The sequence below is a fragment of the Protomyctophum parallelum genome (genome assembly GCF_964188405.1).
Source record: "Protomyctophum parallelum genome assembly, chromosome: 9".
Classification (NCBI taxonomy): Eukaryota; Metazoa; Chordata; class Actinopteri; order Myctophiformes; family Myctophidae; genus Protomyctophum; species Protomyctophum parallelum.
Genome location: NC_139706.1, coordinates 30636415 through 30654075, shown reverse-complemented (window position 1 = coordinate 30654075; position 17661 = coordinate 30636415). Strand labels below are relative to the sequence as shown.

The 17661-nt window shown below is 43.5% G+C and overlaps 1 protein-coding gene across 1 annotated transcript; it reads right to left on the bottom strand.

Annotated features, from left to right (window-relative positions):
- Positions 1-678: 678 nt before the first annotated feature.
- On the bottom strand, positions 679-14691 carry vmn2r1 (vomeronasal 2, receptor 1; the record flags this gene model as incomplete). The annotated part of the gene is made up of 14 exons (XM_083773213.1): positions 679-1003; positions 1617-1816; positions 2445-2686; positions 3204-3399; positions 4778-4938; positions 5496-5619; positions 8398-8625; positions 9158-9284; positions 10052-10236; positions 11147-11272; positions 11634-11825; positions 11968-12210; positions 12434-12725; positions 14468-14691. 14 exons carry the CDS (start codon positions 14689-14691, stop codon positions 679-681), a joined length of 2865 nt encoding a protein of 954 aa, XP_083629339.1.
- Between the last annotated feature and the right edge of the window lie 2970 nt (positions 14692-17661).

Here is a 17661-nt window from a genome sequence, read left to right as displayed (position 1 = left end):
GCAGATTAGCCAGGTTTTACTTTAACCACAAAGCTGGAGAAATGACCAGAGTTCAATAGGTGGCAGTAAAATGTTTCTTAAAAACAGCAGATCACTGAGTCAAGAGTGTCGCATGCATCACACACAGATGCAATTGTTACTTACTTGTAACTTGTAACTTAATTGTTACAAATACACCCTTGCAGGTCCATTTGGGTACAATATCGAATATGAATTTTGACAGATTTATATCAATATTAAAGACAATGAATCAGCTTTGACCATTAGCCCTGTTGACTTGTCATGGTGATGCTGCCACCTAGAGGAATTTGGGGGGACTATGGAAACTAACTGACATCATTTGTCTGTGGTTCCCTGTATGATCATGGTGGGCTATCAATGGTCTTTATGTGGGGTTTTTTTAGGGGTTTTTTTAGATTTGTTTTTGGCTTTTGTGCCTTTATTGATAGTTACAGTGAAGACGGACAGGAAAGAAGGAGAGAGAAGGGGATAGACATGCAGCAAAGGTTGTCATGAACGGGACTCGAACACGCAACGCGCTGTCAGGGCAGAGCCTATATGTGGCATGTGCCTGGACCACTAGGCCAGCGGGTGACACAAAAACCTTGTCTGTTTTAATTAATTTTGATGAAAGCGTATGGAAGCCTGCCCTGGTTTAGACAACACTTTGTTTTCTTTCTATTCAGAGGTGCCTGTAGATGCAGTAGTAGCAGTGACCTCAGTGCCAGTTGTAGCCAGCGAGGCTGAGGTACCAGTTGCGCTAGCATCTTTAGGTTTACCACGGACGGCCCTGACCGTCTCCTCTGTGTTGCGCTCAGGTTTAAGCAGCAGGACATAACACTTGGGCAGGAAGATGCATGCAAGCAGGCCGAAGCTGGAGGCCAGGATGGCAAAGATCTGGACAGCCACCATGAACTTGCCCCGGGTGCTAAGGTATGCCGGCACGAAGGAGATCCACACGATGAAGAATACCAGCATGCCAAACGTCACAAACTTCCCCTCACTGAAACATAGGTTGGAAAGTACAACTAAATGCCATGTAACTGTCAAATCAGGAGGCCTGCAAAGCCCAAATGTCAGACTAAGATAGATAAACAAAATTCACAATAAAATAAGGGCATATGAAATTAACTCAAATCAAATCATGATATGTGCAATAACAAGGGATTATTGTTATCCCAGTGACCTTTTAAATGTTTTTTTATGCTTTTTTAAAAATATATTTCTTATATTTGTCAGTTTGAACCTTTTTGTGGTGTTTTTAAGTAACCTGCCTGTATGAGCTTGCTATGAGATATCAGAATGTATCTATAATCTATCTACAGGGATTAATAAAGAATCTATCTATAATCTATAGATGAATAGATGAATAGATGAATGTTCAGGAATATGAGGTAATTGAATGGTTTTCAGCATGTACAAGAAAGACAGACAGACAGACAGACAGACAGACACACAGACAGACACACAGACACAGACACACACACACACACACACACACACACACACACACACACACACACACACACACACACACACACACACACACACACACACACACACACACACACACACACACACACACACACACACACACACCCTGATGAATGCTATACCTGAAGTTGTCCTCCAGCTTGCGAGCCACGAATGCGAAGATGAAGGCGATCAGAGCCAAGAGGATGTCGTAGGCAAAAATTGCACAGATGAAGATGACGTTACCTATATCACACTCCAGAATGATTTTCACATTCTGGTTAGCCATGTTCTTGACAGGATGAGGCGGGAGGACGCAGAGCCACACTGTACATGCTATAGCCTGGGATGAAAACAGAGCACAAAAACAGTGAGAGACAGAAAGGCATTGCATAGTCCAGTTTTTGGTGAAGAGGTGACCACCGTTAGTAAAAACAGAGAGTTGTGTTGTGTGAGCGGTGACCTGACCACCACGGCGTGACGTCATGTTGTAGTTTTCGGTGGACACCTCTTCACCGAAAACTGGACTGGTCGCGATGCTTCTATGCTACGGTATCTATAATAGATTATTATTATTAGACCTGCTGTCAAAATATGACACCCCCCCCCCCCCCCCCTCAGTAAAAAAACACATAAAAAAAAACATAGACACTCATGCTTTCCAAGGTGTGATTTGGGCTGGGAGGAGGAGTAGGACTAAGGCCCTATACTACCAATGGCAGGTATGTTTGCATCCAGAAACAGGGATCCCATAACCACTGCAGAGTAGGGCTGCAACTCATTTTCAAATAATTAAAATATTCATAAATGTATTTTATAAAAAATAGTGAACATTGGTTATTTCTGTTTATAATCGATTAAAACGGTTAGTTCGATCAATTGTTGCAGCTCTACCTACAGCACAGTCTCAATTTTCTACGAATTGTGTTTGAAAACTGGATGTCTACACATGTGGTTTCGCTCTCATTTACCTGTATCAGTGTCCCCACGGTGGCTATCGTCCTCTGGTGGGCAAAAGTGAGAGTGTCAGTGTCCAGGTTCTTGATGGGACTGTCGTCGACCTTGATGTTTGTGGTGTTGGTTGCTATGACATCAGGATCTCCGGCGTTGGCTGCTGCCTCGGTGGCAGCTTTGGCGGCTCTGGCTGCCGCTTTGGCCCTATTGCGGAGCGTCTTCACAGCCCGGGCTCTGAGGAACAGCACTATGGTCTTACCTGAGAAAAAAACGTTCACAGACAATTGCAGATCTATAAGCTAAGTTACACATTGTAACATGATTCATTGTGAGCTTGTAGATCGGCAATTGTCAGCAAAGACATTTAATGTAGAGAGAAATGCCGAAAAGGAACAGAGCCTAGTATATGAGCTAGGGACTCCGGTCGATCACATATTGGGTTTAGGTGGTTAAAGCAGCACTTATAACCTTTTTTTAACATTTTAATTTTGTCCAATCTGTATGGTAGAGTATGTTAATACAATATAACTTACAAAATTATTGGGGTGGTTGTATTTTGTTTCCCTGCTCTTCTATTGAGACATTTAGATTGTGTCAAAGGTCATGTCTCACCTAGACACAGTATCTGAGCAAGCAGGCAGGCTCTATTAGCTCAATGGTTCAAAACTATATATAAAATAAGAATCTGCACTTGCGGAGGAAACTGGGTTCAAATACGGGGTAGAAGAGTAAAGAGTAAAGCTACCTAGCGTAGCTATAAAGCAGGTTTCACCCACCCATGATGGAGGACAGGCAGAGAGCGAAGCCCAGAGCCAGGCCTACTTGGCTGGTCATGCAGCTCCAGGGCTCAGGCTTGCCCAGGAAGACGATGGAGCTGAGGAAGGTGACCACCAGGGAGAAGAGCAGCGTGAAGCTCAGCACGGGGTCATTGGCTTTCACCAGAGGGGTGTTAAGGTTCATGAGGAACACCACCTGTGCAAGGGATGAACAGAAATACGCAGACAAATTGTTGCTGTCGGCCAGAAAACTAGCACATGTAAGATCGGAAGCGACTCGCTTTGAGCGTATATATATTATATATCTGCCTGAATGTATTACACGGCTTGGTTGAATGCTAGATTGTGATTGGTCAATCGTTGAAGTCAGTGGGGTGTTATTTCTGGATAATGACCACTCTGCTCTATAACAGACTGATGGCTAATCAACGCCAGTGTAAGGAAGGCCCTGGACAGTGCTCACACACACACACACAAGCAGCACACACACGCATACACAGTGGAGAGGCCCTGATTGCCACAGGTGTTTTGGGTGCTGATCACTCAGCTATTTGACTTTGAAGTTAACTGATCAAAGACTAGCTCCTTAACAGGCTGTATGGCCTTATTGGTCAAATAGTAATTTAGGCTTGCACACTGCAATCAGAGCTAGTGAATCCAGCTTGATGTGCTTCATTTTTAGTTCAGTATGGCCAACAGTAAGGACCTGTGCAGTGTGTGTCATTTTTGATATGTGAGTAGCATTATTTGTGGGTGTTTTGTGATTATGTGTTTAGTTAAGTCAGTATAGTGTGCCATCGTGTGCTATGTTGAATTGCCTGCATTTTATTTGATGTAGTTTCTGTACACATTAAGCCAAGTTTGCCAACAATGTTTGCGGTCATAATGTTTGCTGAATTCAGTCAAGTTACAATACCTTTCTTGTTAACTAATATATATATATATATAGTATATGTTGCTATGGTGTATTCATGGTTTATATAATTAAGTTAATTAGTTTTATACAGTTAACAATTTGCAATTTAGGCTCTGTATTATGAGTGTGTCATGATTATGAGTGTGTATTTTTGTTGCTTTATTTTCAGACCATACTGTCACTGGTCAGTGTCATACTGTCTTGTCAAAGTGAAGTAAACTGAAGTCTAGAAGCAAGGTGGTGGTCCATTGTGTTTGTTCTGATCGACATTCAGGGGCGCCGGCCCAGTACAACATTTAAAATGAACTACTTTATTTTGTATGCTAAATAGCCTAAATAAAACCCATGTTACTTATAGCCCCTTTGTGTCAACTGTCTATTTATTATTTTATGTAAGTAGCCGTTTGTAATAATTGGGATAATGTCTGGCTACCTGGTCATTGTTGGGATATAATTCAGGGTGATTAACCAACTCCGCTTAGCATTGGTGTGTAATCACCCTGTCGGTGAATTATCTCCCAACAATGACCAGCTAGCCAGACATTATCCCTTACATAAAGCATATCTCTATTTTCAAGCCTGCGTGTGGCTTGGTGTGTATGTGTGCTCGCACGTGCGTGCGTTTGTTTGTATGCATGTTTGCAAGATAATATCTCACCATCACACCTATGACGATCAGAGCCCCAAAAGCAGAGATGACAATGAGAATGATCCCCAGAATCTCTCCAAAGGCCAGGAACTCAATGAGTTTGGCGACACACTCATCGTTTGCCGTGTTGGACCAGTAGTCCTCGTGACACTGGATGCACTCACGAGCATCTGGGAGTGTGAGGTGGGTGGAAGAGATGGAGACAGAAGAAGAAAAACCATGAAGATGATGACAGAGGGAACTAAAATCAATTATTTTGGAAGTGACAACATTATTAAAATTATAATTTCAAAATCTTATATTTTATGGGGTGAATGTGAGGGTCCACACCTTTTTAAAAGGATGCATGGTTTTATTTGTGTAATTTCCTACATGCAGTACATTTTTGACCAAACGTTTTAAATTATTATTATTATTATTATTATTATTTTGTCATTTGATGATATTTTGTCTACAATTCCATGCTGTTGCTGTATTGATGGCACCATAGAAGAGATGACAGGCAAAGGTTGATACAAATAACAAATATTCCACATTCTCTAATTATGTACACTGTAGTAAAGTAAGTAATGCAAATGTTTATAACTTTAAAGAATAATTTAACTCTTGAGAGCGTAAAATGAAACACTGTCAAGAGTTTAGCTGGGGTCCACCTGGAACCGCCTCAAAAGGACCACTGGTTGAAAACCCCTGACCACTGTGGAAGCTAGATGGAAGGTATACTGACTGGTGGAGTTGCTGACCTCCCCGTCGGCACAGGGGATACAGTCGAAGCAGCACACTGGCTCTCCCTGTCGGATGCCTTTCCTGGTGCCTGGCTGACAGTTCTCGCTGCACACTGACCGAGGAGGCTGCCATGAGGGGACGTGGAGAGAAACAAGCAGAGGCTAGTTTTTAAATCTTTAACCCATTTAGACCTGAGTTTAAAACATTCCCTATGAAAGAATATATATTCAAAGATTTGCGCCACATTTTTACGATTTTTCAAAAATAGCAGACCTACAAGCTCGTAGCGCGCCACTCGGTGGCGCGCTATGAGCTTGTAGATCTGCTATTTTTCAATAGCTAAATTATAACAATGTTTAAAACACCAAAAGGCCCTGATATTTTATGGCGCTTTACTGATTAATTCAGAGAGTAGCCTACATCAGTGGAGTACAACGGGCCGGTATGCATTAGGCTAGGGTGGAGAGAGAACGGGGAAGCCACGGATGTTGTGCTTATATTATGCTCTGATTTTTTTCCTGATGATTCATCTCTCCTATAGACCGATTCCGTAGCGGTTTCATGGTCGCAGCCTACGTATTTCCTGTAGGCGGACTCGACGTAGCTGCGGGGTTTAAACCCTCACCAGGCGCATCTCTTCCACTACAGTGAACGGCAGAGTGACTGATGTTAGTTTGCCTCAAACTTTACTCTTTTACCTGCTTTTTTACTAACACTAACACTACAAAGATGTCCAGAACATCAAGATGAACCTGTGTAGTTATGGCTGCTCCAACAGTAGTGGCAACATAAAAAATAAATAAATACGGAATGTCAAAATATCCACCGCGGTGGCTGAGACCAGAGCTATTGAGTAATGGTTGAGACAAAGCAGTGAAAGGTCCTGAAAGATACACAATGTCAGTCTTACACAATACCCAATCTTTCTGTTTTATGAACACAAGTCTGCTGTATTTTATACCTCATACTAAGCATTTAAAGTATGAGGTATAAAGTACAGCAGCCTTGTGTTAATAAAACAGAAAGATTTGGTATTGGGTAAGACTGGTGTTATGTATCTTTCACTGCTTCGTCTCAACCATTACTCAATGGCCCTGGTCTCAGCCACCGCGGTGGATATTAGACATTCCGTTATTTATTTATTTTTATGTTGCCACTACTGTTTGAGCAGCCATAAACTACACAGGTTCATCTCGATGTTCTGGGCATCTTTGTAATGTTAGTGTTAGTAAAAAAGCAGGTAAAGGAGTAAAGTTTGAGGCAAACTAACATCAGTCACTCTGCCGTTCACTGTAGTGGAAGAGGTGTGCCTGGTGAGGGTTTAAACCCCGCAGCTACGTCGAGTCCGCCTACAGGAAATACGTAGGCTGCGACCATGAGACCCGCTACGGAATCGGTCTAAAGTCTCTCATTGTGATAAATTAGAGGTAGAAAAATGATCTTCTGGGTTCATAGTGGGATACTCTGGAGTTACAGCCAATAATTTCGTTACTTACAGTATGCAGGCTGCATATTAGACAATAAACTATCTGGAGACTCTGGAGAGTATGGCAACAAAGAGTATCTCAAAGGTCAATCAAACATTGACAGCATTTCTAGCTAAAATATCAACATTAAATGTTCTCTGGGAATATTTGCATATTAGCATTAGCATCCCCCAGATCCTAAAAAAAAAGCTGCAGACATCTCATAATAAATTAACTCTCCTAAACATCCATCCTACATCTCCTCTATGCTTTTAGCCATGTGGAGTATCACATATTAAAAATGTGTATCCTTCACAATGTGGCTCCCAAATATTGATGCAATTACAGTTAGCAATGTTAACATCAATTTTACAGAAGGAGCTGCACAGACTTTGTATACCATACAGATTGTATCATACTATGCAGCTGTTACGTGGAAGTTGGAACGGTTTACCTGCAAGCATGAAGTCGGTATCGTTAACTTTAACAGTTTTGCCTGAATAGCAGCCGATATACTTATAATATATTTGTATTTGATTATATCTGTAAGAGCCATGAATTGGTTTATTATGTTTGGTCTATGAAATGATGTTTGGTCTATGAAATGAGTAACCTGACGCTGCCAGATCCAAGAAGCTTGCTACACAAATTTGTTTCACAGCTTATTGGGATCTGGGATCGCGGAAGCAAATTCGATGACGGGGCTGTTCCTTTTTTTCAAGATACTTAGTAGATGATTCGATGGGACCGTCTGTCTATCACCGTGTGGGCGTGCAAACACAACCAATCATATTGACGTGTCCATATAGCTTCACGTCCGGTTTCGCACATATCCCGCCCTTAGCTCACGCTGATTGGTCCGGTACGGAACGGATTTTTGTCAGCTCAACTGCCTGAGAGATCCCAGATGATTGCTGTGTTGGGAAACATGGTTACCCAATACCGCCCTCATCTGGCAGCGTCAGGTTATGAAATGAGTGGGCTGTCACTGGTGATTAACGTGGATGATTGACGGGCAGCGCGGACCTGATTCACCTGATTCATTCAATAACTCGCATGTTCACCTGCTTCACATACAGTGAGAGAGAGGGGGTGTGTGGGAAGCCGCACTTTTGTTGACCGCTTTATAACGCTTATTTTGCTTTATTTTATTTACTTTGGATCGCTGTGGCAACTTTGTTTCCTTATTGAGCACCGTTTAAGTTATGCACCTTGCTACAATAAACCACCTTAAACGCATTGTTTTGGACCCAGCGAAATCATTTTGTTTGCGGAGCGCGTCTGACAACCTGGCCCATCCCATCGCCTCTCAGCGACTTATTTTACATCAATCTCCCGTAGTCGCTCAACAATATCTAAATGTATTTTATATTGCTTTTATTTTATTTTATAAATTCCTTGCTGCTAATCCGCCACTAATCTAAAAGTGTCACTGACCTCGAATTCTTCATTATTCCATATGATAGAACCGTTCAGAATGGTCATATTGGCGTTTCCAGGCACCACAGCGCTGTAGTTCCCCACAGTGACAAAGTGAATGGTCCCGTCCCCTCTGGTTTGCCAGTTAAGGATGTCATAGTAACCATCCACATCACCGTTCTTAAAGTAGATCTCCTCTCCGGTGTGGGGCACGTTGAAACGCACGTTCTTCAGGTAGTACATCAGCTACACAAACAAGATGAGTCGTTGTCATGTCACGCTTATTGTGGCCAAAATGATTGCGTACAGAGCTTATAGATCAACTTTTTTATAATGTTTAATTTGAATCCTGAAAAGTAACGCTTGAAAACTCTTAAAATGCCACTATAGCATCCATATTCCAGGGGGAACATCAGCCAAAAATAGCCGATCTACAAGCTCACAATCGTAAATAGCATAGGCCTACTGTGTGTATGTGTATACCGACAATGGTATAAAATTCACACATAGCTATATTTATAGCAAGTCAAATCCCATAAAATAAACTGTAGACTGTAAACTGTTATTCACACAGTAAATAATGCTTGGTTATGATGAGTGAAGGTCACATGTCAGGTGTTAATTCTCTACTGAAAGCTATTCTGACACATGTGCATGCAAGTGAGAAGAATCACATGCACACACACACACACACACGAATGCAGGTACAAACAAATGCATGTGCATGCACGCACACGCACGCACACACACACACACGCACACGCACGCACACACACACCTGCCATGGTTCAAATTTGTTGATATCAGCACAGCGGTTGGGGGCAGAAGGAAAAGGGCCCTCTCCAGGCACACAATGCTCCAGGTTGTGCAAGGCATGAGCCACTGCATACACTGACTTATACACACTGTGGACAGACACATTATTATTATTATTATTATTACTACCATCAAAGCCAATCATTTTTACACGACCATCTCTGGTATTATATATTTTTTTGTTTGAGCTGTTGGAAATAACTAGGATACATTTGGTTGTTAAAGTCCAGATGAAAACAATATGAATAATTTTGATAAAACTGATTGGGAACCTTTTTTTTTAATGAGAATTGATTTTTGTTCAATCGTTTTGAATAAAAAAAATCGAATTATTCGAATTGTGAACACAAGAATTGGAATCAATTTGGGAATCGTTTTTTTATTTGAAGAAATAGATTTTCAATTGAATCATTTACCCCAAGAATCAGAATCTAATTGTGAGATAGCAGAAGATTCACAGCCCTACGGGTCCATTTGGTTCCATTTGTACACGTCAGAGTTACTGCCCTGTAAGGGTCCATTTGGGTCGGACTACCGATAACTTAGCTATAGGTTCCCCCTGGCTGGAACCCCCTCAAGGACCCATGGGGAGACCCCAGACCCCCTGGAACCCCCTCAAGGACCCATGGGGAGACCCCAGACCCCCTGGAACCCCCTCAAGGACCCATGGGGAGACCCCAGACCCCCTGGAACCCCCTCAAGGACCCATGGGGAGACCCCAGACCCCCTGGAACCCCCTCAAGGACCCATGGGGAGTCCCCAGACCCCCTGGAACCCCTTCAAGGACCCATGGGGAGTCCCCAGACCCCCTGGAACCCCCTCAAGGACCCATGGGGAGTCCCCAGACCCCACTGACCTGTAGGTGAGTCGTAGTTGTGAGACGTCGGTGTAGGTGTTATTGAGCTGCATCAGAGACTCCTTTCCGGTACACAGACCCTCAGGCACAGCGTTGCCTGCTCTGTCCAGAGTACGGTTAGCTGCCTTGGCCCTCGCTTTGGCCCGTCTCAGAGCCTTGGCATAGTCACTTGTACAGTTAAACGCCTGTAACATATAGATCAGTGGTTCTCAAACACTTTCATGTCAAGGACAGCAACACTGATGTGTTTGGCTGCAGACCCCCATATGACATTTCTTTGTGTCAGGGACCCCCATAAGAGAAGAGTTGTGTTGTTAAATTTTTATTGTGGCGAGTGCCTCTGATTGGTCCTCGCCTCTCTGAGTTCCTCTATATAGCCGTTAGCGGTTGCTGTTGTAACCAGATACCTGACCGAAACGTTTAGACCGAAATGTCGGCTGAAACACACTGCTGCAGGACCTCTTTTTTCTCGTTACATTTAAAATAAATATTCCAGATTTCTCACAATTTTCAAAGATTTTTCTAATTCTACAAGCTTACAATGCATCACATAGTGCTGTGTTGTGTGCTTGCAGATCAGCTATTTTAGAATATCCAAAGTAGCTGATAAAATAGTCAAAACTAATTTTGCTGTGCCCCACTTTGACAGGCACTGACATGGATTTCAATGGACCTTCAATTAGTTTGCTCATCTGATTTTTAAAGCATCCTGTACCACATTCAATCAAGTCTCAGAATCGGCCCAATGCTTTCCAACATACTGGATGTGACTAATACAAGGATGGCGACAGATACACAACCCTTATTATCATGAGGGTCACACAGCTTAACATGCAAAACGGCTCTCAAAGAGCACTTACGGGCGGCTGCAATTCGAAACTGGCCCCTGTAAAAAAGTTTAAGTCCCCCCCCCCTATTTTCCATACTGTACATTTCCTCCCCTTTTTAATTTTCTTTTAATATGATGATGAAAACAAGTCTTAGTGCTTTTTCTGGTTTCATCATCGTAGCAGTTTATGTATTGACTTGTGATTTTGTTTGAAATGTACCCATTCTACAAACTGTGAATAAAATGTTCAATCAATTGATCAAAACCGTTTGCCAGAATGTCTCTGTGAGAGCATCTTCATATGGGTCAATGTCCACTAGATGGCGTTGAAGGCCAGGGATGACTGCTCTCTTCAGCCCAAAGCCCAGGGTACCACCCAGCACTGGGCTTATCTGGAGACAGACACAGACACACACAGACACAGACACACACAGACACACACAGACACACACACACACACACACACACACACACACACACACACACACACACACACACACACACACACACACACACACACACACACACACACACACACACACACACACACACACACACACACAAGTGACAAAGTCATCATAAATTATTTGTCCCCAGTAGGGTTTTTTTTAGCTAAACATATTTTGCTACTGTGAATAAAGATTGGAGCACAAGTTGAGTTGCGAGCCCACTTCTCAGATAGGATTTTGCTACTTTCGCAATTTGGCTGGGAGGAATACGGAGGAATGTGCTGATCCGGACTCCAGAACTCACATCAGGCAGGTTGACGGCAGCGGAGGTGACCCAGGCTTCGCTGGCGATCCAGGTGCGGTTGGTGACGTTGTGGCGGAGCAGCTCCAGGGCCAGAGGGCTGAAGTCCACGTCCGAGGCGAACACCACGATGATCTTGGCCGTGGATTCCACCACAGTGTCTACGATGCGCTGGATGGCCCCCGGGGAATGAACCTGGACAGAATGTCATTCATGAAAGACTCTTAAGCGAGTGGCTCTCTCTTCATGTTGTCAACATTTGTTTTGAGTTTTCACGATTTTTCGAAAATAGCTTGACAGACAGACAGACAGACAGACAAGACAGAGTTCTTCTCACCTTAGGCAAGGTCTCGGAGAAGGAGATGCAGACACCGGCATCCTCAATTTGCTCCTTGAAGGCCTTGATGCCATACTTGCCATAGTCATCGTCAGCAGCTATGGTGCCCACCCACGTCCAACCAAAATGCAGCACCAGCCGAGCCATGGCATGCGACTGATGCTTATCAGTGGGGATGGTCCTCAGGAAGGTGGGGAACTGGAACTTACTCTCCAAGGCTGAACAGGATGAGGAGTAGCTGACCTGATGGAGGGAGATGAGGAGGGGAGATAGATGAGGACAGAGATACAGAGAGGACAGGACAGGACAGGACAGGACAGGACAGGACAGGACAGGACAGGACAGGACAGGACAGGACAGGACAGGACAGGACAGGACAGGACAGGACAGGACAGGACAGGACAGGACAGGACAGGACAGGACAGGACAGGACAGGACAGGACAGGACAGGACAGGACAGGCTTACCTGTGGGAAATGATATAGTCCCAGTATCCTAGCAGTGGCAATGGAGAGATCTGAGCCGCCGGCCCCTACCAAAGCGGCGAGGGGCGCCCCGTCGCCACAGCGGTAGTTGGGGACAGCCTCGTCCTGGCCTGTCAAGTACGTCAGTGTGCCCTCGACGGCCTTGGAAATGGTGAAGCAGGAATCGTAAATGACGTAGCCCAGCTCTGTTTTGGGCAGGATGTCCGGGCTGTTGTTGATCTCATTAATGGCAAACAGCATAGTCTGGGTCCAGCGAAATGTACGGAAGTTAAATCTGAGTGGAGAATAAGTGGAATTAGTTAAATTCATTAAGGTTTGAAATTGGTCAGTCCCATATGCACATGACCAACCATATATGGGCAATTCTCTTGCTGGATATAGACAGACACACACGGTAAAATGTTGGAGCGGTTAGCATCGCTCAAAAATATAATGTATAAAGTATTTGGAAAAACATGGCCCACTCACACATTAGAAAGAATATCAGTCACCAGAACCGAGACGGCGTTTTTAATGAATCTAACATGGTTACAATGGAATTTGAAGTTACAATGGGTTTATATAGGAAGGGGGTGTGTCTACCATAACATGCACTGATGTCAGCCAAAACATATGGTCTGAAATGCCAGTAAATCTTTTTTTTGGGGGGGGGGGGGGGGGCTTTTCTGCCTCCATTGATAGGGCACAGTGGAGAGAGACAGGAAACAGGGAGAGAGAGTCTGGGAATTACTCACAGCAAAGGTCATCCGGATCGGGACCCGAACTCGCGACACTGCCAGGCATGTGCCTATGTGGTATTGTGGTATGCTCCTGGACCGCTAGGCCAGTGGGCATCCCCACACTGCCAGTAAATCTAAAATGGAGTGAAGTTACTTCCTTTGCCCACTGTCAATGTTCACTAGACATTTGGCACTGATCGGTCCAGAGTCAGACAAACAGAGATTTGTAGACGGCTAGCCTCCTACAGATGCAGGCTGTAAAAATAGCTTCATGGTGCCCGCTGGCCTAGTGGTCCAGGCGCATGCCACATATAGGCTCTGGCCTGACAGCGTATTGTGTGTTCGAGTCCCATTCATGATGACCTTTGCTGCATGTCTCTCCCTCTTTCCTGTATGTCTTCACTGTAACTATCAATAAAGGCACAAAAGCCCAAAATAAATCTTTAAAAAGATATATATAAATAGCTTCATGTAAGATGTTAAAATAGGAACAAATTGATGGATGGCAGAGTGCAAAATCATCCTGTGAGATTGTTGTTCAAGTTGTTTATGGAGTGTGCTGATCCTCTGGGAGACTGGGACAGTATGGGAGAGAGGAAGTGGCATCAACCTTGCCATCACAAAATATACAACACATCTTCACCCTGTTACTGTATGCGTTCCCAAGTGAAATGAACAATTAAAAGGTTTAAAGACCAATCAAATCAATGAAGGACAAATATCCTAGGCCTGACACCTGCAACAATGTACAGTACTAGAAGTCTAACGCCACGCGTCTATGTGGCACTGTGATCTGAGTGAGAGACCGTACATTTTGAACGAAGGCAGACAGCGATTTATCTGGCCACTGACCGTGCTTTTTCCGTGCTGGGCGGGTTGTGTGGGCGCTCTGTAATCGGTCCATCGCATCACGGAAAGGGAAACTGCGAACACCCACAAAGCGGGGTTGAAAACGCAGAGGTAAAGTCAGTGACGTATCACGGCCACAAATCACAGGCGTGAACGGCACTTCTGCGTACTCCACGTCACGGCCTATGACTTGGCCAACCGAACCGCAGACAAAGGTGTGCGTGCACAAAGTGTGCTCTTCTCAATTAGATAAAGTGCTTCATGATATACGTAATGGGGCCTTTTGACAGTTCCGCAACAAATCATGAAACAAGATCTCACTATAGATGAGCTATATATCCCAGAAGTATTAGTTGTCAGTAGAACAGAAGTAACATTTTAGGTTTCTCTCTTTTTCTAAAAAACAAAAGTAATGGACCTTTGGATCCGAGTAATGATCTGGACTCACCCTTCGCACCCTGCAGAAACAGGGCTTCTGGAGGTGTTGCGTTTAACGGTAGCAATGCGTTGGTGAACAGGAAACATCCCTCCGATTACCACCTTCTTCTTCTCTACATCTTTGTATCCACTCAAGTTGAATTTTGCCTTCAGCTTGCAAGTGGATCTCGCTGAAACTGAGGTGTAAAGGTAGAAAAATGCACATAATCCAAACAAAAGTCGTCTAATTTCCATGCTATGGTGAAGAAAAAAAACAAGCCAAGGAGTTGTCGCTTTGCCAGACAGTAATAGAACAGGTAACTGTGACAGGTGCCTGCATCTATTCTCTGGAGGATGCTGTTGCGTGGAGAAAACACATTGGACAGAAGAGACTGATGATGCATCTGCAGTATGGCAACAAGTGATGGAGAGCATTTTCATCTTGTCTTTTCTTTTCAAAATCTTTTTATTCAAGTTTTTTGACAAACCCAGGGGCAAGCATTAAACAGAGATATATCAAATATGAAAATAAAAATAAATAAAACTCCATCCCCTATCCCACCCACCCCCCACCCACAATCCCAAGGATAGTCGGAAAATACTTAAATCTATATACACATACACGAAATACATGCATACATAATTACAAAAAATAAAATAAAAATAATAAAGCAGATTATAATAGCAGAGCAGAATTTGTTTCAGTTGTGGTTGGCGTGGCCGAGGCATAGGCACGGCACACTATACCGTTTGTGTGTTGTGGTAGAATGTCATAAACGGACCCCAGGTTTTATAAAACTTTTTTTCAGAGCCGATCTGGGTCTAGATTTTGGTGTAAAATGTTGGACAGAGTCTTGAACACATTCCCCCAAAATGGTTGTAATTTTGGACACATCCAATACTGATGGAACAGAGTTGCATCACCGCTCTTGCACTTGTCACAGGTAGGACTTACGTCAGGATAAATACTAGCCAGTTTAGCCTTAGACATATGAGCTCTATGGACTATTTTAAACTGCACTAAGCAATGTCGTGCACAGAGAGAGGACCTGTGTATAGAAGAGAAAACAGAATCCCATACTTCCTCAGACAGTGTGAGCCCCAGATCATGTTCCCAGTCGGCCTTTATCTTATCTAAGGGTGCTGGCCTCGAATTTGAAATGGTATCATATAATATTGAAATGGCGCCCTTAGTCATTGGGTCAAAAGACAGAAATTCATCAATAGGGTTAGGATTAGGCTTATTAGGGAAGCCAGGTAATATAGAGCTCACATAATGCCGGACCTGCAGAAATCTGTAGAAGTGTGGTCTAGGTAGACTATATTTCGTTGAAATTTGATCAAAGGATGCAAACCCCTCTCCCACAAACAGGTCTCTAAACCATTTGATGCCCTTTCCATGCCAACTCTGAAAATTCACGTCTTGCATTGATGGAACAAAAAGGTGGTTGGAAGCCACAGGACTGACCAGGGAGAGGTCTCTATAATTATAAGTTTTCCTGAACTGGGCCCACACTCTCAGCGTATGACGCACCACCGGGTTAGTTTTGAATCAGGCAGGGGGCGGCCAAGCGGTGAACTAAGAATAGCTGGAAGTGATAGATTCCTACACGATTTAAGCTCCAGAGATGTCCATTCTGGGCAATTAGGCTTAAGGTAGAAATGATTCCAAAAGGCAAGACACCGGATGTTAGCAGCCCAATAGTAATGACGAAAATCAGGGAGCCTCCATCCATTTTCATCTTGTCATTGGCATAGATCAGTGGTTCTCAATAATTTTCATAATGTCCAAGGACCCCAAATTGCTAATGTATTTGGCCAGCGGATGTATGTATATTAAATTATTTAAAAATAACTCTAGCTCTTTCAAAAGTAAAAAAAATAGCAGTTCTATAAGCTCACAACACGCTGTGAGCTTGAAGATGTCCATTTTCAAATAGCCAAAGTATAAAAAAAACATTATAATGCTATAATGCTCATGTTGCTGAATGCTGGTGACCCCTGGGGGGGCGTGAGAACCATGGCATAGTGTAGATGTCCTGTTGACTTTGAGCCACCCAGTAGAGGCTGAAGCCCTAACCACACCAAAGGGTCAACATGAAACTCCTTGGGTCAAAACAGTTGCAAGGAGTTAACGCTAAAACCATCTCGAGTCTCGACCCTTTGGTGTGGTTTGGGCCATTGAATTCCATGCGATGAATCACTAGGGTCAACGTGCAACAAGACATATCACACCGCAGGGACAACGCTAAAACCGTCTTGACCCTTTGGTGTGGTTAGGGCTTAAGGGTCCCAAGGGGTCTGTATTGTAACCATCAATAAATTGTGCAATTGATCATAATAAGTTAAGGTTCCCAGAAATACCAATCTGATTATTTCCCTGAATTCAGGTTAATGACACAAGACACAGAGAACACACCGCCACAGGCCCAGAGTTAATTGGTAGCTGCGTGTGGCTGGCAACCTGTATTTTCTTTACGTAACAGCAGTCACAGGACACTTTCTTCGTATTCTTGTCCCTCAATAACAGCCTCAATACTGTTTCCAAATTCCACACTGTCCCCTGGGCTTCTTTTAATAATTATTAACGTGTTGACAACTTAAGTGAGTGAGCCAAGAGCTTGTACTCTTTGTCTCAATCAGCAGGGAAACACACACCTGAACCCACAGGCCTGGATACCTCTCCTGGGACAAGTTAGTAAATGAGGCACACATGGTGCACAAGCAGGTGCCCATCGTAATCAAATTAATTACACAAAAACTTACCTGATAATGTGGTTGTTTGCAACAGGCATGCATTATTTGTTTTATTAATGAAAACCAAAGGGAGATGCCCATATTACTAGTCGAAACATTACGATATTCACAGATTTAAATGATAATCATGATCATCACTCACGTAATAAGACGCCTGGGAATAGGCCTGCAGTATGTCGTGTGACTGGTCCCTGAGCTCTCGTGATCCTTGAGTGCACATGACAGCCTTCTGCCTGTAGTTGATGAGATCTGCAAGAAATCAATTAACAAGGCACACAGAAAAAACAACTAGTGTGGGATATAGAGCTTGCTTTCAAATAGCATATAGCAGACCAGTGCAGTGAAAATATATCTACAAGCTCACAAGTTATTGCAACAGATTGTGTTCTTGTAGATTTTGGCATTTGTCAAGTATATAGGGCTTAAGTGGTGATAAGCTAATCAAATGAAAGCCTCACCATCATTGTT